This window comes from Poecile atricapillus, chromosome 13 (genome assembly GCF_030490865.1).
Source record: "Poecile atricapillus isolate bPoeAtr1 chromosome 13, bPoeAtr1.hap1, whole genome shotgun sequence".
Classification (NCBI taxonomy): domain Eukaryota; kingdom Metazoa; phylum Chordata; class Aves; order Passeriformes; family Paridae; genus Poecile; species Poecile atricapillus.
Window position 1 is genome coordinate 11,183,585 of NC_081261.1, and position 22,058 is coordinate 11,205,642.

Sequence of the window (22,058 nt, forward strand, 5' to 3'; positions counted from 1 at the left end):
CTGCTGGTGCTTTGAAAGGGGGTCTCTGCTTGCCTGCAGAAACGTTCTGATGCCATCACTGTGTCCATTTTTCACTTGGCCTGGAATTTACAGTCTAACACTGTACCAAGGAGCCTATTTTTTTTTTTTTTTTTTTAATAGAGTAAAAGTTATTTGTAAGTATTGCTCTTTGAAGCGTATGTGTGAGTGCCGGTTGTGGAAGAGGTAGCAATTGCCCTCCCCATGGCATAACGCTCGAAAAAAGATAAGCTAAGCAGGGCAGACCATTTTTCCCCTTAAAAGCAAGAATTAGCTTCAATTATAAAACACCTATTTCCAATCAGGTGTTTTTTCCCTCAACCAGGAATAATAAGAATAAAGTGCAGCTTCAAGGCAGGCTTCTCAAGTCATTTAAACAGCTCATTTAATATTGCTTGTATTTTATAAATTCTCCACTGACTCCATCAACATTGCTTCTGTTATTTTAAAGACAATTTTCAAAAGAGAGCTTTCAGATTTATGTATTAAAAGCCTGTATTTATGGCCTTCTGAGAACCCCTGTGCAGATTACTCGCAGGATCTACAGTGTCTGGCCCTTTTCTTTCAGGTGTTAAGACAACCACAGTACACTCGGCAGCTCAGTCACTGTGCTCCCAGAGTTCTTGTGTCCAGTGACCTGCAATTCCAAAGAGGATTCCTCAGGAACAGGACAGCTTCTCTCCGAACACACACCACTAGTGAAACCTTTCTTAGTAAAGCCCAGCATCATGGCACAATGAACATCTATTTTGGTTGTGGAAGAAACCTGAGTTTAATTAGTGGCTGCCTTATTCATGGTCTAGGTGTGTAGTTTAGGCTGCATATTGTTCTCACTGAATTCTTGCAAACAAAACACACTGATTTTAAATACAGCAACATCACTGGTTTGACTCAATGCAAACACTGGCTCAAAAGATTTTTGCCAAGGGATTTATATAAAGTCTCATTGAAATGGAATAATCTCTTCTAGTGGTTCCTCCTGGCCCAGTCTGCAGCAGAGCTTTTCTCACCATGTTCAGGCGTTTTGTGCATGCTGACAATTGAAAACTACCTAAAAACAAACCCCTGAAGGTGCTGCATGAAAAATAAATTCTTCAAAACACAGCAAGGACTTTGCAAATGACTGTGCAGGAGTAAGCTCAGGAATAAGCTCCCAAAACTCTTCATTTAAACTGGCTACATCACTGATTACCTCTTTGATGTCAATGAAGGCCACCCTTATTCTCACCACCTCTGAACAGCTTACCAGGATTACACAGAGCCAGGAAAGACTCATGAGTGGTGACCATGAAAGGGTAAGAAAAGAAGAAAAGAAAGGAAGTAATTATTTTCTTTCATTACAGTGTATTTTTACTGTGTCACACATATAAACAGAAAGAAACACATGCAAGAGTTTCACTGAAATGGTTCATAACATTTCCTATGGCTTTGTGCAATCACCAGTTCACATCTGAACACCCACAAAATTTTTCATTTCAAACACTCAACCCACCCACAAGAGGTAAATATTTGTGTGGTTCTTTTATTGAGATGATGTCAATCTGGAAACAGATGGACAGACAAGAAGGGGAAGTGCACATTCAGTTAATAGGAGCAATGAATCCTATCAGTCATGTCCATGAGGCAGTTTGCTGCACACTGTGAGATGCTGTCATATGGCCTGTCCAAGTGGAGGCCGTGTCCAGAGTGTGCATGGAGCATCCCAGAGCATCTAAACACTTGCCACTGCTGTGGCACAAAAAGGATTAGAAGAATTCACCAAACTGAGCCCTGTGATGAGAGGGCCTGTGGATTTCCAGGGAAACATCACATATAACATATAAAAATGTCTGGCCTGGTGGTGGGTGTTAGATGGGGATGCTTTGCTCCAGATTTTCTAATTGTTCTTGGAAAAATTTAATCTGCTCTTCGAGGTCCTTCTGTTCAATCAGCAAGGAGGTCTTGACTTGAACAAAGTGTTGATAGTCCTGGAGCTGCTGCTCTGTTAGGTACTTGGCAAGGATTCCAGAGACCACACGTTCTCTCCGATCCAGATTCTCCTTCAGGTCCTTTGCATCTTCCCACTGTTGAGACAAGAGCTTGTGCCGTTCAATCAGCGATTGCTAATGGAATAAAAAACAAAGCAGCACACCATGAGAACACTTCATTCCTGGCAGACTCTATTTCTTCATTTGGAAGCCATGGTTGATTTAATTTAATTATTTCCTCTTGTGGGCTTTGTGTTCCACCTGAGGCTTTTTTCAATTGAATAATTCATTCTTGTGGCTTGAAAGGTAAAGACACAGTAAATGCCATGAAGGCTCACTTCTCCTGTGCTGCCCTCACGAAGAGAATCAATATACTTAACATTCTGGTTATTTTAAAATACGCTGTAACAATCTTCATTCAACTAGAATCTCTTTAGGGCATGTATCTTTCTATTTTGTGCGTTGCATGTGGCCAGAGTGCCACTAACATATTAAAAAGATAGAATGGCTTCTATTAAAAGGTCTGTGTTGATGCCAAGATGTTTTTTTTCCCTTTTCTTTTATATACCTTTTATATATCCTCAGTACTTTCAGCATGCTTACTTGTAATTCCTTAAGTCTGATAACTTAGCATAGTCCTAGTATTCTGCTAAGCCAAGAGACCAGACATCCTAGAGACCTCACACTTGGAGGCTGGAAAACCCTGTCCTTTCTTAAGAAACCAAGAACATATCCTGTAAACTAAGATTTAGCCCATCCAGGGGGAAATTCCTTCAGGATGGGGGGACATCACACTATTTATCCAAGCCTCTCATTGGGGCATCTTTGCTAGATAGGCTAATTTGTAAGGTCTATAAATTGTATACACGATCTATCGTGTGTGCATTTTGGCACATTCCACCTTAGTGAAGCGGTGCACCATAAAGAGCCTTATTAAACACCAAGGTAAAAACCCTTCATCCCTTAACTGTGTCTGGCTCTCAATTTTTTAAGACCACAAAAAGGCATCAGTGTGATAAAATAACTGTGATGTAGACAGTAACTGTTCATCAAAGGCTTCTTTTAAAGAGCTGGGACTTGCTTGTTCTACAGGATTTTTATATCTTTCACCTTTAGCTTATTCTCATTCAGCTGTAATACTTTTCATAGGGATAACACTGCTGGAAAATGTTCTGTTTCAGAACAGTGTCCATAAATACAGCACAGAGCAATGGTCACTGCTGACACCCTAAAAATGGAGTCAAAGATTGAGACTGCTGGTTTTGCTGACATGAGGACAAATGCAGTTAGTGGGAGATGGTTGTTAAAAATGTTGGCACTTAACCAAGCCTCTATTAGGCATTTTATTCAAATATTTGAATAAATTATTTACATGTGTTTCTTATGAAGAGTATAAACATAATACTAGAGAAACAACACACTCCCTGCCTACCATGAAGTGAAAGTAAGCATGAAATACTGTTTAAAATTATTCAGGTTAACACAACTGACATTTTGGAAGAGGTGAATCCTGGCTCTCCATTTGCAAACCAGCAGCAAATTACTGGTAATCACACTGCAGGGAAGGATATTTTTAGTGCTATTCTGGGTGTGAGCTATGATGAACCTCCAGAGATACAGGTCAGCAGCAACACAGCTCCAGAAAATCCCAGTCATTCTAAATCTATGATTTTCCTGTTTTCAAAAGAGAGATAGCACCAGGTATTGTGTTGCTAAAAACATGTCTAAGAACAATAAGAACACCAGGGAAGCATAATTCCTGGGATAAATTTGGCTTTTCTTCTTCAGCAAAAAGAAGACTTTCCAAGAGTTGAAATGGTTTCCTGGTGACATGAGACAATTCCTCATTTTCCATCAAAGCTGGCTAGTTGAGTTAAACCACAGTGAGTTTTATCTCAAGTTATGACCATGCCTTCCTTCTTGCTAGGACAAACCCATTTAGTGAAATATGATTTCAAAGGCAGTAATTAATGCAATGAAATTACCAGTGGAGAAATAAACCCACAAAAAGTCCTGTGAAGCACAGCTTTGGAGCTACTCCCCAGGGAGCAGCCCAAAGGCTCTCTGGCTTGGAGCCTCTCAAGGTTTTGCTGTTGCCCCCCAGCACCCAGCTGCAGGCTCTCTCTGACTCCTGTGCTCCAGCACTGTACCCTGATTCCCAGCAGAAACCTGCTCTGCTTCAGCCCTTCTCTCTGCTCCCCTTCAGCCATGGGGACACAGCTCATCCTGGGACATAAACACTGCCTGAGCAATGGCTGCTTGGGATATTTTACATCTAACAAGCTAAACAAGCTGACAGACAAATGAGCCCCTGGAAAGAAGTGAACCAAACAAATTCAACACCTTTGCTGTCACTCACCTTCTCCTCAGCCTCTGTGTTGCCATCCATCCTGCTCATGGCATCCTGGACTCGGGTGAGGCGGCTGGACAAGCACAGCAGGAGGCTCACCACCTTCTCCAGGTCCCCAATGAGCATCATGTAGCGGCCAAATTCATTTGGCTTGCAGAGGTCCTGTACCATGACCTCCAGCTTCTCACCCCACTTGGCACATTCCCTGACTTCCAAGAGAACCAGCTCCTGTTCCTCCCACAGTGCCTGCAGCCTGGATTGGAGAGTGGCCATGAGTTCCAGCTGCAAAAATAAATTAAAAAAAATCAGAGATACTATTATTGCCAAAGAGAATCCATATCAGTTCTAGAGAATGGATTTTCTTCACATTGTCTTGCCAAATTTTTGACTTCTAAAATAATTTTAAGCTACAGTAAAGAAAAAAGGGGGGAAAAAGCAGCAATATTTTCTAAGCTGTACTTAATTCTCTAACTCTGAAAAGCAAATTTCTGGTATTCACTTTAGCTGGTGATATATTCTCTGTCTCAGAAACCTTTCAATCCGTCAGAAGGGAACTGCAATAAAGATTACAACATGATTACACAGTTGTTGTTCTAAGACATGAGCATGAAGTCCCAGCTCTGTACCAAGCTTTGGAAGAACTGGTTGGAATTTCATTTATCATATGCACAGAAAAAGTCAATTCCATGGGCAAATCAAGCAGGCCATGGTTTCTGGGTAGAGGAGTAATCAGAGGAGGCTGTTTCATAGGGAAATTATATGGAAAAAGGCCTCAAGACTTGAGTGGGAGCACACTGTCAGCTTCTTTGGAAGCTGGACAATGCCACCATAATCAGGAGCAGCAGTGAGACAGCAGATAATGTGCACAGCAGGAGGAGCTTCAGGAAGGCAGATTATCATTACCTGAGATGGAGCATGGCCAGGGGAAAAAACCCACCTAACTCTACAAAGTTACATAATCACCAATCACCTTTCCAAGCTCCATATTTCTATCACTGTCCAGCTATATCCCCCATTCTCTGCATGTATGGGATTAATTGGACACTGGAATGTGCAGAATCTGCTGGTAGTTCTCAGAGTAAAGAATATTTCTTATTTAGGCTGCCAGTTCTAATTTATTTTACAGATTTTGAGATTATATTTGAGTGTTAAATTGGGAGTTTGCTGCTGCTGCACAGGAGCTGGCTGTGCAAGGAAACCTTTAATGATGATAGATGAGAGATCTAAGTCAAATCAGGTTGGATTTAAATACTACCATTTATGATCAATATGCCAATTTGCCAGGACTTCACCTACTGGCAAAAATTGATTCAAAGTTACCTGTGAAATGTTATTGGGATAAAAATATCCATAGTAATAATGACATTAATAAGAATTTCTTTGTCACAATGGAGAAACAGTGGTTCCTGAGATGGTCATCTACATACTTTCTTAGATGTGATGTCATCTAGCTCGTTTGTGCTGTCTCTATTGCTCTTCAGGACTTGGTTTCCCATAGAGGCAGGATCTTTGTTCCTTTTCTTGGTTTCATGTTCAGATTTTGGACATTCTTCTGGTCCATCTCCATGACTTTTCCTGCTATTGGAACAGAAAATAAATACACAGTTTTCTTCACAAACACTGAATTCATGGTTTTATTTATTTTGACTTCAGGATCACTCTCCTCTCTTCTCACCACAGGAGATCTATAGCTCTATAGCAAAAGATTTACAGCCTAGGTCTGTCACATTCCCTTTAATAAAGAACCACTCAACCACTTTTCTTCCATAATATACCCTTAGCCTCAGACATTTTTTGATATGTAAATCAGAAAGCTATATGTTTTTCTAACAAAATAAAACCAAAACAATGTGCTCAAGTTCATCTTACTACTAGTATATATAGTATCTTTACATTAAAATAGACCAAAGTGCTAGATAATTGGTTTTGTCTACTTACTCATTTTTCTGCATATGCTGTACTTTTCCCTTTTTCCTATGTGATTTATCCAGCATGGAAATGTTAACAGGAAATAAACCCTCCATCAGGTCCAAACCAGTTTTTCTAAGAGGATGAGGTATGAGAACATTCACCAGAGAACTGTCTTTGGCAATGATCTCCAAAGCAAGCTCTTGGTATCGCTGGTCCTGGGAAGACTGCAGCCTCCTTTTGGGCAGGTGTGTCTCTCTCTCCACGGGAACATCATCGTGGTTGCTGTGCATGGTTGTTTCCTGGGCAAGGAAACCTGGATTTTTGTCTCCTTGGTGAGGCTGAGCTGATGCTGTGTGGAGATGCATTATTCCCTGTTCTGGAGAAGATGCAGGCTGCTGCTGCTCTGGGAGCTCGAGTGCAGCATTCAGAGACTGAGTTCTGCATTCCTCCTCCTCTCCAGTGCTCTCCTTGCTTCCACTTCTTGGGTCAGGAACAGAGGTTTCAGGAGTCTGCTCCTTTTTATCCTGACCATACTCACGCATAGTTATGTCACTGTGTTCATGATTCTTGGGTCCATCCTTCTCAGGATCACAAAAACTGTAAGGAAGAAGACAGTTCTTTTATTTGAGACAGTCTCTGTATAACAGATATTTTTGCAGACTGTTTAAGAGCTATGATGGAAAGTTTCTGATGTTCTGGTTCTGTCTGGAATTTTCAGTTACTTTTATGCTAACCTTCAAAACTAGGAAATTAAAAAAAAAAACAAATATTTTTTTCCTATAAGCCACTGAAGTCTCCAGAAACCACTGGGATATTTTTGAATGAGTGGAAATTCTTTTACTACCGAAGAGTCAGCATCACTGTCTTGCTGAGACAGAGTTCAGATGTTTATCTCCCTTGATGCTACTCAAACTAGCAAAGCAAATGTGGAGAGCTAAAACACAAACTTCCTAGTGATGTGTAAATAGCATTGGGGTTTTTTTCCTTTAAAAAAAAACACATCAAGATCCCCTATTGCCCTGGTCCTGATCACACATATTCTCCAGGACTGGGCATATCCGAGCTGCTGGAGATGCTGTTTTCTCCAAAGCTCGGATGAGGGAGCTGTGCTCCAGAGATCTGACAGAGCTCGGCAGGGCAGGCACAGCCGCTCAGGGGCACCTGGCACTCCAGGAGCTGCAAACGAGTTTAAAGACTGAGCCAGCCAGAAGCGGGTGAATATTCCCGTACGGACAGCGGAGGATTCCATCCATACCCGGGCACAGCTTCCCCAGCCTCACCTGGAGGTGCCGGGGCAGCTCCCACAGCGCTGGAACGGGGCTGCTGCACCTCTGGAGCATCTGCTCGTGTCCTGGAAGGGAAAGCAGCACACTGGAAAACAGCATTTCAGGCAAAGCAGCTGCTTAATTTTACTCCCATTTTTGTTATCCCCAGCAAGGGAAGCTTATGGTAGATCTCCAAGTAGGTTCACCGACACTTGTGCTTTTTTGTTTGTGGTTTGTTTTGTCGGGTGTTTTTTTGTTTTGTTGTTTTTTTTTTCTAGGTGGAAAGGTTTTGGTTTTGTTTGTTGTTTTTGTTTTTTTTTAATCTTTGGGGGTGTGTTTTTCTACCTCTTTTTTATTAATTAAATTGCTATTACACTCTTCCTAGGTAGCATCCATTTTTTTTTTTTTTAACCCTAGAAAACCAAAAGAACACCTGTCAACAGAAGATACCTCTACTCCCATAACAATTCAGAAATTCAGCATTGGTGGAAGTTTGTCAGTCTCTTCAGTAGGTGGTATGTTAAATTACTTATTTTTTGGCCCTTCATCTTCTTTATTCTCCTCAACAATATTGACAGCTACTGTCTTTCAAATTCAGAAGCCAAAAAACATTAGTCATTTATAATGACCTATAATGACCTTTTTTGGCATAGGGCTCTAATGAAGGTGCTGTCATTAACAATAATGACTGGTGGAACACAAACAGCCTCATCCTGCATACAGCATGTTGTCTCTGCAAATGCATCTTCCCAGTGTCAGAGTCCCTCTTGACTTTGTTTATGCCCCCTTTAGGTGCTGGTTTCTTACCTGTGTGGAAGGAGGAGTGCATTTTGGTCTCTCAGGAGCTCTCCCAGGTGTAGAACCACCTGCCTGTTGGAGACTTTCAGCTGATGGACACTTGCTGGTGCAGCTCCCATCCCCTTTGTTGGGATTGCACCTGCTGGTCATGTTGGGTGGGGGAGCAAAAGGAAAAGGAGGAAAAACATCTGGTGATTTTTGATCAGAGACAAGTTGGCAGAAAACCTCATAATTTTGCATTTTCGTGCTTCCATTTAGGTTGGAAATCTGGCCAGGAGGCCCTTTAGGATTTGACAGCCTCTTCTGAAGGGGTGGCTGATGCAGTGGGAGGTGCTGTGAACCACCTGATCTTTGACTGAGCTTTTGTTCCATGTATTTGATTAGTGCACTGTTCTGTATTTGTTTCAGCTCTGTCCTGGAGACACTTGAACTGGAAAATGCCCTTCCTCTGTTCTCCAGATCCCTTCTCCTGGATGCCACTGCATCTTGTGCAGTGATTTCATCCCTAACTCGACTCCATGATACTTCCTTATCCATTAGGTGATTGAGCTTCTCAGGCTCAGAGTAGCACAGTTTCTTTTGCTCTTGGGTTACCCTTTTCCTTCCCCCTTCTTGACCTTTTTGTGGCCTCCTTATTTCTTTGTTTCTGTTGAAACTTTCCAAGGATTCTAGATGAGAAGGGGAGCAAGGAACAGGTTTGGCATCCTCACTTGCACTAGATAATGAGAAAGACCGAAGGTGTTCAACTGATGGCCTTTTAGAGGATTTCTGTCTCAGTCTGACAGGCAAACTCATCTGTAAGTCTTTTCTTTTAAAGGAGGTTTCTTTGAGAACCTTTTTCTGAGCCACTTTAAGTCTCTCTATATAGTCATTCTGGAAATTCTCTTCTGTGAATGAGGCAGGACTCCTAAAAATGAGATCTTTGTCCTGGAGCAGGAGATCATAAGCACTGCACTGATGGTGGTGGCTGCTCCTCTGAAGCTGATGGCCTTCACCTTGTATCTCTAGACACTGTGTTGAGGCAGCACAGCTGCTTGATAGAATTTCCTTTGGTGAGCTCCTTGAGCCCTTGTTGGAGTGCAGGACATGGGTGCTTTTTCCTGCAGAAAGATAGTAAAGCATGGGAGTTGCCTGCCTGGTTATTTGTTCATGAGCGTGGTCCTCCTGAAGCTGTCTTGAGAGCTGTGTTTGAAACACAGGCTGGTGTTTCTGAACAGGAGGTTCCTCTTGTCCCAGACATGTGCTGAGGTCAGGACTGCTGTTGTTACCCTGGTTTTCTTTCTGGACTTCACGTAATGACTGAGATGAGGAATTTTCCTTTGGTCTGCAAAAAGCCATTTGTCTTGTGCCATCACAACACTGCTTCCTTCCCTGATCCAACTCCTCACACTGAGGCTGCTCCACTTCCATAACATTGCAGCTGCATGACAGTGGTGATCTCTGCACTTTGTTTTGCTGGTTTGGGATAATATTGCTCATAATTTTTCCTTCAGAATCATAGCACCAATTTTTGTCTGCATAACTGTTCAGCTTCCTAGGAGCATTTTTATTTAGAAGAGCATTCTCCATATATTTTAATTCTGAACTGTCCTCAAACACATCCTGATCCATGTCTGAATGCCACTCAGCATGGAGTGGGCCCTGAGCACAGGGCAAAGACTTTTTCCTCTGGCTGGGCCCTGGCACAGTGCTTGGCAGTGCTGCTTCTCTGGCACTTGGCTTACGCACAGCCCTGGGACACTGTTTGACTTCCTGTGTATCATTAACAGCATTGGGGTTGGAATGTGTTTGCTGATAGGATTTGGAGTTCAACTCTTTGAGAATCTTATTAGCATGACCTGAATTATAAGCAGAAAGTATTTTGGAGACATTCACCACAGAGTCTGTCTTTAAATATTCTTGAAAAATGAATGAAGAAGGCCTGCTGAAAATGTGTGGATTGTTTCTCTTTGTAGGTTGCTGTGATGGGCTCCACTCTCCATTTTCCTCTATCTTTAGTGCCTGAACTTTTGATACCTCATTTGTAAAATCAGAAGGAAGGTCCTTGTTTTCCAGAGTCTTTTCCCTATCCAGCTCTACATCTTGCTCTGTAACTGCATTGCAGTGTTGGCTCCATGGCACATCCCTCTCTGCTGGCTGGCTGTCCTGCACACCAGGAGCTGGCTGCACACTACACTCAGCGTGCCCTTCAGAGCCTCTTCTCTCTCTTGACTTTTCCAAGTGTCTGTCAGTGATGTTATAGCTGTCCAGCTGCCTGGGAGGGGACAGTGGAGGTGCTGCCAGGGATGGAGGTTCCTGATTTGAAGTCCTTTGGGTAAGAGTAATTCCACAGTGATCTGTGAGACCGGTGCTATGGGAGCTGTTGTGGGTACTCAGGTCTGGTGCCTCGTATGGCTGGGTGGATCTGAGGTCAGAGTGTGCAGCTCTGACATTATAAATTCCTGTTATGTATTCTGTGTCCATGTATGGGACCTGCTCTGGAGGCACACACAAGTATTCACCATAGCACGATGGTGTGGGGCACTCTGGAACATTTGATCCTCCTGAGAAAGAGCTGTAAGCAGAGTCTGCTCTTCCAGGGAGGTGCAAGAGATGGTCCATGCTGCTGATTGACTTGCCGGACAAAAGAGGATCATTTTCAGAAGAGGTCACAGGCTCTACCAGCTTCCCAGTTCTGCCACCTTGCCTGTGAGTCCGTCTTTCTATCTCATTCCCAGCTGAAGTCATGTAGTATTTCCAGAAATCCAAGTTTGATTAAAAGTCCAGAACCGAGTTGCTAGAAATGAACATTTTTCTCTACAGTTACATTCCAATAATAACTAGAGGATCCTAAAAAGAAAAAGAAATGTGTGAAAAGGACTCAGTAGGAGGATTCTCATGCCACATCTTGGAAAACCTTTCCCAGAGTACTATAAAAAGTGGCTTGAGACTGACAAAGCATCTTGGTGAGACATTCTGCTGTCAGTCCCAAGTCACAGATTTTAAAAGACGGCCAAATATTTATGGCTGCAGGTCAAAACTCTCCTGCAAACCCTCAAATTGACTAGGAAAAAGCACCAGCACAGAGTTCACGTACAACAAATATACAGTTTTTGCAGAGTCTGGAAAACAGATTGTGTTTATCAGCAGCACTTGACAGTTCCTCTCTGATTGCTGTGCATGATGCCCATAGTTTTAGTTTAATAAATGTATCTCCACAAGCAACAACCCAATGGGCCAAGAAAAGACAAGCAGGAGATTCTCACAGCAACAGCATCACCCTCTCAGCCACCTCTGCCAGCTTCAAACCCCCTGATGTGCTCCTAGGCATAATAGCCTCAGATAAAAGGCTGAACCTGAAAACAGAGTGGTGCTAACCAGAAACCCTGTTTAGTAATTCTCATTTAAACCAGCTCTAGAAACTGATAAGTTATTAAAAGAAAGCAAAGAAGCAATCTTGAAAAGCTTCATCAACAAGCTGCTCCAGTAAAAGGCTTTCTGAGCAGACAAACTGTGTCCAGATCCCTCCACAATTACATGTCTGATTTATTCAAACAGGTTGAACTCACCAGACGCTAACCTGCCATTCCCAATATCATATTTCTGTGGTGGGACCTCAAAAAACTGTCAGAAAGAGAGGTTTCAGGGTGATGTTTCTCTTTAATATATAACAATTGCCTTGTTTCAAAGACAATCCTGGTATCATTCATTTTGAGCCAAAGGAAGAAATGGATAGGAACCAAAATACACAAATTAATCTATAAATGAAACTTGGACTGGTGAGGCACACAAAATAATTTAACTACTTTCTGGGAAATTAAAACAGCCTAACACCACAAAGTGGTAATTTGCCTGATGTTTTTTTAGGTTTTTTTTTCTGTGTTTGTTTTTTTAACATTTCAGTAAGGAACAAACTCAAGGATTTCTGGAGTTCTCTCCCTCTTTACAGATGATTTAAAACACAGCTGAGAAATTTAATTGTCTATCTGTGAATAACAGGATCACAAAGGAAATAGGAATCAGTGGCTGGTGATGCCATTTCCCATCCTTTTCATCATGGCCTTGAAGTATTTAAAGAAATAAAAACCTCAGATACTTGGTGAAAGGAAAACCTTGGATTTTCTGAAACCACTGAGGGAAAAAAGCAGTTAAATGGTTGCAATGACACTAACTGCAGACTGGGAGGATATCTCTGTGTATTTGTGTATTACACTGCAGTTACATTTCCCAGGCAAACAGTGCCCTGCAAGTCTGGTCCATGGCAGTGGGGACCTCTGGGTCTCACTGAGCTGGGAGTACTGTACTGGAGTACTGGAGTACTGGGAGTACTGGAGGTGCTGTGGGTGCACAGGATCCAACCCCACAGGAGCCACATTCCACAAGAGATCCAGAAGACAGATTGCTCTGTCATCCTTATCTCCCTTGTTTTAATTAAATTTTTCTCCCAGTGGAACCTCTCCAAGCAGCTCTTACTGATGGTGCTGTAAAAAGACTGAGCCAAGGCTTCGTCTGGGATATGCTCTCACATTTCCATGGAAGTTAATGGAGCTACCCTGATTTATAATGAGAATTTGGCACTAACTTTTCACAGTAACGTGTAGAATCCAAATAACTGTTGTGATTTAGTTCATGTCTATCAATGGAAGTACTCTCCTGGTTTCCTGTACCAGTCATTCCCAAGATCTCTTTCCCCCATTGTTTCAAGCTCCTCATTGGGATTTACAATGAAGTTGGCAATACAGAGAAAATATTTTGATTCAGGTATTTATGATGATACTAGAAGTAACAGGAAATACAATTTCAGTATCTGAGAAGACTGAGGTAAGAACTTCTGACTGATAATGAAACACACCTTAGGGAAAACTTGTCTTATTTCTTTTGAAGAGGATATTTCCTAAACCCAGACAGAAGAATTGTTTAAGTGTTCAAAGAACTATGTGGAAACCGCCCTTTCTTTCCTATGTAAGCAAAAATCATTAATGTCCTTAAAACTCAAGTGACATGAACAATGACATTATTGTTCTCAGTGGGAAGGAGGTAGAGCTCCCTCATGGACTGTGCTGTCTCTGGGTCTCAGATGCATTCTGGCAAGGCTGGAATACAATTCCAGCCAATTCTGCCATTCCAGACTGGCTTGCAATACTTTCATTGTAAACCACTGAAAGCAAGAAGAAAAATGTTAAATTAAAGTGTATCAGAACTAAAACCACTGATAAATGAAGGGAATTGTATTAAAAGTGTAGGAATACAGGGAATTATATTCATTCCATGCCCAAGGAAGAAATAAAGCCACTATCAACCTACAAAATTCCAAAGTTGTTTGGTTGTTGTTTTTCACTGTTAAAAACAGAGGGTAACTTCTATCCACATCAACCTGTTCTGTTCTAGGGAAAGGTGATTTGCATTGCACAGCCTTGAATTCTTTGCCAACAACTCAGTATGTTAAAGCCTCATGTCTGGCAAGATAACTCTGTGCAGAGAAAACCTAGGGACTCCAGACCACAGTCAGTGAACAACTCGCCTGTCTTATAAAGGCAAGATTTCTTAGAATTGCAGCTTGGTCTTGTTTGACCTCATTTAGAGTTTGCTAAGTGCCATAATTGATCTGTAAATCACCTGCACTTATATACAATGCTTGCCCAAACAAATCATCACCCATCAGAAACACAGGTATTCTCTCTATCAAGTCTCTGATTTACCCTCAGCAACCCAGGAAAAACAGCCGCTGGCACATAAGAGTCTGCAATAATTTATGTTCCTGTGGAGTTACCTTGAAGTGACCAACACAATCTTTCCATCACAGAAACAAGAATGAGGATTTTCTTTATTAAACACAAGCAGAGTTCAAACCTCTCTTTTTGTGTAATTGCCCTTTTTATACAAATGGCTCCATGAAAATAAAGGGGAAACCCACAGCTATTAATCTGGATCAAACTACAGTACACAAGTGTTCTCCAGAAGAGAACAAGTGTGCAAAACACAAAGCAAACACTTTGACCAACCTAAATATTATGTCATGCCCACATTTGTGGTTGACCTGTTCCTTATCAAACTGGATGTAAATATTAGCTGAAATTCTTCAGATTCCAATCTGTTGCACAGTCTGCAGCACCTGACCCATCTGTTTCCCAGGCTGTGAGATCTCATTGCTACCCAAAGATCACCTGAGAGACTCTTGCTTTAGCCGGTGATCCTCCTGGTTTTTCCAGGGCAGCCTAGAGAGGCCAGGATCCTGGGGAAGTCAGGTGCAATCTCTGGCACCCCAGAAACCTTCAGCAGGTCCTTGGCTGGTGATCTAGCACAGGTGCCCTGTTCTGCATCCAGGTTTTCCTGGATGGAAACCCATGTCCCTGCACAACATGGATGCGTTCTCAGGGACTCTACCTCTGAGATATGTCTGGAAATAAGAGCTGCTCATCTGACCTGACTCTGAAATATCCAGACAAATGTCCAAAGTCCTCGAATTCCATCCATCACTTAGGCATGACTGTTGAAAGGGTGAGAGAAATGGAAGGATTCAGGAAAGTGTGGCTGGTATTGCCTTTGTGCCCAGCATCTCTGAAAGTCACTATTTCTCTCATTCTCTGCCTCTTCTTTTAAATAGACACTTTCCCTTTGTTATTATTTGTTTCTAGCCTATAATCAACAATTTTATCCCCTTGGACTTTCAACTTTAGGTTTCAAACAGGAAGGCAAACATAGCAGATTATATTGCCTTTGGTTGACTGATAAAAACACACTTTCTGCTAATCTGTATGTTTTTTGCTAAGGTTTCTGAAGACTCTAACCCCCATTTTTCTCATTTAGTTCAATTTCTGGAACTATTGTGCAAGTCACCAAGGATATTGTACATCAACACCCAAGGAAAAAATCCCACATTTGGCTTCCAGGCCCAGTGGAACACTCACCCTGAGTCTAGGAGCCAGGGAAGCCAAAGTGTCACACAGTCCCAAAACAGAGCCTAAGGGGGATTTAGAGGAGGTTTATGCCTTGTGTGCACAGAAATAAATTTCACCATAGTTTGAGGAATGCAAACATTTCCAGTAAAACCCATGGACACACACTTGAGGCTTTCTGGAACTATCAAAGTGTTGTAAGAAACTTAGAGAAGGATGAACGTAATACTTATAAAATGCATCTCAGTATCCCCTTTCTTTGTGTAGGGGCATAGACAAAGCTTCCTAAAATTCCTCACCCTGCTATGCCAGGCTCTAGAGAAGGAAGAGACCAGCACAGGAGCTTTTCTGGAGCCACAGTACCAGAATGGGTCCATCCTACACCTTCCTGGCATCACTTCCCGTGGGGATGACATCTCACTGATGGACAGAAACATCTGGCATTTTCCTAACATGCCTGCTGGGTGATGAAAAGCTATGGCCCAAATAAACTGCTTTTGGAGGTGAGAGCTATGGCCCAATCTCTGGCCAAGGATTTAATGAGGAAGATCAGGTTTGGTAATTCTTCACAGCCCCAAGAGAGACCCTTTCTGAGCACCCAACAGGGTCTGACCTTTTTATTAGAGCAGTCACACACTGTGTACCTCTCCATTGTCCTTGAATTCCCTGATTTTCCTTATTTACCCTCAGAAATTTCTCTTGTTTTCCATCAGCATTAGTCTCTATTCTATTAAACACCAAACATTTATTTTTTCTTCTACCTCTGTAAGTGCTTCTCAGAAAATGACTTGGCCAGAAATCACAGTTTCATCCCAAATGTATGCATTCCTTCCCAATCATTTCTATTTCATTCCTTTTAATGTCATCATATTTTCCTTATTTCTTTTTTAAATATAATCAAGTTCATTTGATGTTGTAAACTTAGACCCATACTGCTTTTACAGCCTACAAAAACACCACAAGAGCATGAAAAATTTACAGACTCTAGACTACTAAAAATCAAAAAGAAAAAATATCTAATTACACTGTTGATTTTTAGCATGTCTTTAGAATTAATATATATATTATTAATTAACTAAATACTAGAATATAATTTAATTAATATATAAAATAAAGATATTTTCTCATTTCTACCATGTTGACTGCTTCCCAGCAAGGCTGTCCAAGAAACATCAGGGAAAAATAAAATTCTCAGAGTCTCCCTGACCTACTCCTGGCTGCACTGAGCTTCCCACAGCTTAGGCAGAAAGTCAAGCTCCCAAGAGAAGAAACTGGCCTTTATACAGTGATAATCCAGTTCAACATTTCCTTCTGCTGACATGGTTTTATCCAGAATCCTATGAGCTGGTAGCTGGTTAACAATCTGTGCAAGCACAGTTTTAAAAATGTGTTCATTATTAATTGTCTGTAATTGGAAAAACCCAAGTGCTTATAAGAGACAGCGTCACCAGATGCCACACATCCCAAACCTAATGTATTCCCAGCACTGCCTGGATCAGAATTTTCCTGTTTCAGCTTTATCAGAGCTCTTGGAGAGCTGACGCTCACTCAAAGTTACTACTGAGGGTTGGCTGGCTGGGAAATGTCACGAAGTCATCTTATCTTTGAAGAATTGTAGTTGTCTGGCACTTACATATGCTTTATTCTAATATAAAACTATTCTCCAAAGCCTTATGGATGGCTCTGTAATTGCAGTCCAAGAGTCCTTGCCAGAACAACACTGCAGATTCCAATTTCTCCATGCTGTAGTTATGGTTTCCACAGACAAACCTGCAATGAGGACAGACATTCCTGCTTGTTCCAATTTCAGGCAAGGATGGATCCAGAGGCACTGACTGGGGAAGGAGCAGTGTCCAGTTCACCTTAATGAAGTGGGATTTTATATATATTTTTTATGTATTTAAATGTATGTTTATATAATTTAAATTATGTCTTCATGTGGATCAAAAAATTCATTCTCTGGTCCCTAAATGTACTAATAAGTCAGAGATCCCAAGGATAAGCCCTGAAGTTCAGGTGGCCTGCTGCTCTCATGAAGATGGTATGTCAGACTGTCTTGTCTGTGTGCCTAAGACAGCTTCCAGCCCCAAGTTAAACATTTCAAAATGTGGTTTTAATATTTTCCAGCCTACCCCTTCCTCTATTTCCAGGCTGTTTCCTGGCTGTTACAGAAGGGTGCCTCAGATGGCAGCACATGGACTTCAGCAGCAGATGCTGTGCAAGACACCTGAGAGCTGAGTCAGCCCTTGGTGGAGAGACAGGATAGAAAACACAACACCTGGACACCTGCTTGTCCAACATTATGTTTTCTTCTTTCACCACCATCCATCAGCTCATGCCTGGCCCTGGATGGACTCTTGCAAGATGTTTAAATCATCCCTGCCCAGTGGACCATTGTCTCTGCTGAGTTGGGATGACACACTGTGCACCTCCCAAACCTGTAAATGGATGGTTCCAGAAGCACCCACACATGTGCCACAGTGCTACAGGCACCTGCCATACAAACCCATGTATCACACAAACTCTGCATCAAACCCTGTGAGGGCCAAGGACATGTGTGGTGACCCCCAGCTGCTCAAGGGACACTGCTGAGATAAAGGAAAATCTTTTTATCAGAAGAGATGAGTGAGCTCATCCAGCACACACTGTGGTCCTCAAAGGTCTGCACCTGGGATCTCTCTGAATCCCTCCCCAAACATTTGCACTTATCCACAGCCTAAGGAGCAGTTACTTAGACCATGGATCAGCAGAATCATGTTCTCCAGACTTACAGCAAACACAATATAAACAACAAAGTAACCAGAATGTTATTTTCATTCTTTTCTTGCATAAAGCAAATATATAAATAGACAGCACAGCACCTGCTGAAGACAATATGTACCAGGTACAGGCATCTAAAATAAACATACACACTCTGAGATGTTGTTTGGTTTTGTTAGAATCAGAACTACAAAACTATTTGGGTTAGAAGATACCTTAAAGCTCATCCAGTTCCACCCTCCGTACCATGGGCAAGGACACCTTGCATACACCAGGTTACCTGTTAGCTTGAGCAATCTGAAGGCATGTTCACAATGAATACAGACAGTGAAAATTTTCTACCTCCAATATTCTCTTTATAAAATGGAAGCCAATCCTCTGCTTCCACATTCCAGCTGTGCCCCCCAAAAAGATCCCATAGTTAGTGAAGCAGAATTTCTGCAGATCACAGCCTAAAGAGTTCTCAGTGCTCTCCCAAGTATCAGAGGCAATTCCCATCTCTCACCTGGTGACCAGGATGTCCCAGGGCCAGTGGGCAGCTCCACAGGCATCACAGCAGCAGGGTGGCTGTCACAGGCTGGACACTGCCCTGGGTTTGTGGCACTCTGGTGCACAGCAGAGGTACAGTGGCAGTCGAGAAGGAAAGCAAGCAAACAGTGGGCTGGGCTATTTCATTATCTCACCAGTCAATCATTAACAACAGGGCTGTTTCTGCCTGAGCTCTTGGCTGGTGGCCACGACTCCCACGTGGGCAAGACTGAAAAATTCCATGAATTTGTTGTCAAGGCCACAGAGGAGAGACCAGGTGAGGCCTCTCTGCCCTGGGAGCCAGAGCACTCCTGTGCATCCCACCAGGATGTCCCGTCTCCAGGAGCATCCTGTGCTGTCCCCAGCCTGGGGTCACTGTGCACAGGCCAAGAGCCCTTGCTCTGGGGCAGATGAGAGCCACTGCTAGACAAAAAATAATTAAATCCAACTGAAAATTGTTAGATTTAATCCAACAAAGGAGTAAGATTTGATTTTCTTAAAAGATGTTTTCTTAGGGGGAGAGAAAAAGGGTTGTACAGTAAAAGTTAATGCAGCTCAAGGCAACTCTGAAGCTGTGTTTTATTTGCTGCAGTTTTTGTTTTGTGGGGCTTTTTAATTATTTCTAAATACTTTGTTCATAAAAATGTACAGAAGGCGCAAAAAATTGAGGCTTTCATCTACATTGTGTGACTCTGAATCAATTCAAACCTCTGCAATAAGTTATTTCTGCCTCCAAATACATGTGATGAAGCCTGATATAATTTATAATGGCCTTATTCAGTGAGATGAATTCCCACTAGCTTCCAGATGGGCTTAAAAAATAAGCTGATTTTGTGCCACTATTTTTTCCCTCAAACTAAAGTGGATAATGCCATGCAGGCCACAGCTCTATGATTTGTTATGTAATGTCTCTCAAGGGAAAACTGGGCATTCTTCCCACATTTCCTACAAAAACACTCTGCTCACCTGTCGCTGTGTTGTTTTTACATGTTTGGAGGGACAGAAATGGTCTCCAGTGGGGCACAGACTGAGCCTTTGGGTTGTGCCTGGCCTCTCCCTGCTCTCCAGCAAGGCTGTGCCAATGCCATCAGAGAGAGCTTGGAACTGGGTTTACTGCAGAGCAGCTGGAGAGGACAGGAATAACTTCCTTGGTAGTCTCAATCCACTTCTCCCAGGCATGAAGAGCTTCTGGAATACTATTCACTAATTATTCATTTAATCCACTCTGTTTCTGTGAGCAACCACCCAGGCTCCTCTTCAAAGTCCTGTATACAAGTAGACCATCCCACAGCTCAATTTTTTTTTACCAGCACATGTGTTCAGTAATTCCCCAAATATGAAGAAGGGCTCCTGAGAAGTTACTCAGTAACTAACTCAGTGTTTAGTCATTGCATTTAATCCTATTTTCACAGCAGTGACTTGGTATCTGATTGTGTTTTGCAATAGGAGGTAAGGGGACATTTCCAGCAGTCCAAGAAATGGGAAGGAATAAAATTCTGCATGGAGGGAAAAAGGCAAACCTGAGCAATTCTCCTGCCAAGTGATGAGCAGAGCTCTAATTTGGGGGCAGAGCTGGCAACTCCAGTGGTGCCTCCTCTGCACAGAAACTTTTGTACATTCCTTTTCCCAGTGAAACATTGATTCAGGTCTTTCAGAGAATGACTGAACTGCAGTACAGTACTGCAGACAAGCCTGGCCTCAGTCCTACAGGAATAATCAGGGTTCCAGTGTACCACATGAGAAAATAGAGAAAGTCAAAGCCATCATTCCCACCCTGCACCTCAGAGAGTTAATTCACCAGCTCCTGCTTCTTCCAGGACTTGAACAGCTGAACCCTGTAGCAGAGCTATTCACTGTGGAGAGTTTGGTTTGGCTCTGGGATTTGTCACAGATCTTTGTAAGGTTTGGCCCTTATATATATAAGGAGATTTTTAAAGACATTCCAGCACATCAGAACTGAAAGTGTCCAGACTTCTCCAGACACAGCACAGTGCCTGACTTCTGTCTCTGTGAGACAGCTATGCAGACATCCAAGTTCAGAGGTCCTTAAACCAAGTGTCTCTTATATGCTAGTTGGGGATGAACAACACTCTTCTTAGCACACTGTTGTCAGGATAAACCCATTAAAAACTGTGGGAGTCTTGAAAACAAACACAATCCCCACATAACCTGAGGGTGCTGAAAGCCTCTGCGTGGTGCAGTGTGTCAGCAGATCACCTGAAACTCTACAAAATGGTAAAACTTTAGGGAAACAGCCCTGTCACCACAGTGTCACCAGTAACTTGCACTAATGCACAGCACTGTGAGTATGATAATAGCATTCATCAATCATAAAACATTCCCAACTAAAAATCACATGTTCCAAATGCTCCTCCTCACTTATGAGTTGCCTTGTAAAGAATTCATTAAATGTTTCATATGGTCTGAAGCTCTAGTGTGTATCTCACGGTGGCAAATTGTTCCAAGGCTGGATTCCAGGAGGGCTCTGCAGTCACACTCACATGTGGAGCACTGAGCTAACACAGAGCAGGTGGGAGCTCCTTTAGGGCCCAAACTGTCACAGTAAATCCCTGTGTCACAAGAATTCATAATTAAACCTTCCCATTGCCTTCACATGAAATACTGTAGATCTGGGAAGAATAACTGCCCTTTGCTCTATCTGGGATTCAATCACAGGATAAGATGTTTAATGACTAATAATGAGTGATTGAGATGTGATGGGGACACCCCCAAAGAGAGAATTTACAGCTGCTCTTGGTAATTAAAAACATTACAACACATTAGTGTCAGAGAACATGACAGAACCAAGGCAAAAACCTCACCCCTGTACCAGCCATGAATGCTCCACCATCCATTCATCACCACTAGGAAGTAACCAAAGTGTTCTCAGGATATTTACAAATCACAAAGTTGCTTAGGTTTGCAACTGACAAATTTATGGTAACAATAATAAACAGGGTTTATTATTTCTGCCAAGGGTTGAAATAAACAAGGGATTTTATAAAAGCAACAGAACTAATGTTCTTTTTACTTGTCCTTTGGTACCTAAACTTTTAGAGTACATTGACATGTTTTCAAACTTTTTTTCACACCCAGAAATATTGATATACACGGTGGATTTCTTAGCTGAAAGCTAAGACTTTCAGGAAAGCCTTGAATTTTTACAACTGGTGCTTTCAGAGATGCATAAAATCTCATTACACCCCTGGTAACCATGTCAGGGTTGCCATCGGCATGATTTTCATTTTTGAGCACTGCCACGGTCACTGCACAAAACTGCTTGAGAATAGAAAGGCAATAATTAGGATTATAGGGCAAAGTTTGCATCTTAATGCTACTTTAAAGCATCTTAATTCTACTTTTCAGGTTTGCTGCCTAATCTGTACTGTGCTGGGATGAGTCCTGCACTCATGTGCAGCTCCCAAAAGCAGGAACTTACAATTCTGGATAAAACCTGCAGACATCAATGATCAACACAAGCAGGGGTGATGCCTTCCTGTTCACTGGCACCCCACATTCTGCCACTGCCCCTCTACTGCCAGTGGGCAGTGCCAACACCACAGAAACCTGTACAGGCAGCAGGGAC

The 22,058-nt window shown here is 42.2% G+C and overlaps 1 protein-coding gene across 2 annotated transcripts; it reads right to left on the bottom strand.

Moving 5' to 3' along the window:
- Positions 1-1,290: 1,290 nt before the first annotated feature.
- Positions 1,291-18,585, bottom strand: SHROOM1 (shroom family member 1). Of its 2 annotated transcripts, none has more exons than XM_058848950.1 (7): positions 18,450-18,585; positions 8,319-11,138; positions 7,527-7,597; positions 6,274-6,843; positions 5,763-5,913; positions 4,345-4,617; positions 1,291-2,081 (listed from the first exon to the last, which is right to left on the bottom strand). In XM_058848950.1, the coding sequence occupies exons 2-7, from the start codon at positions 11,034-11,036 to the stop codon at positions 1,866-1,868; spliced, it is 3,999 nt and encodes a 1,332-aa protein (XP_058704933.1). In that variant the 5' UTR covers positions 11,037-11,138; positions 18,450-18,585; the 3' UTR covers positions 1,291-1,865. The 2 variants fall into 2 exon arrangements, with proteins under 2 accessions (XP_058704933.1, XP_058704932.1); XM_058848949.1 differs by having other exon boundaries at positions 1,293-2,120.
- Positions 18,586-22,058: the final 3,473 nt, after the last annotated feature.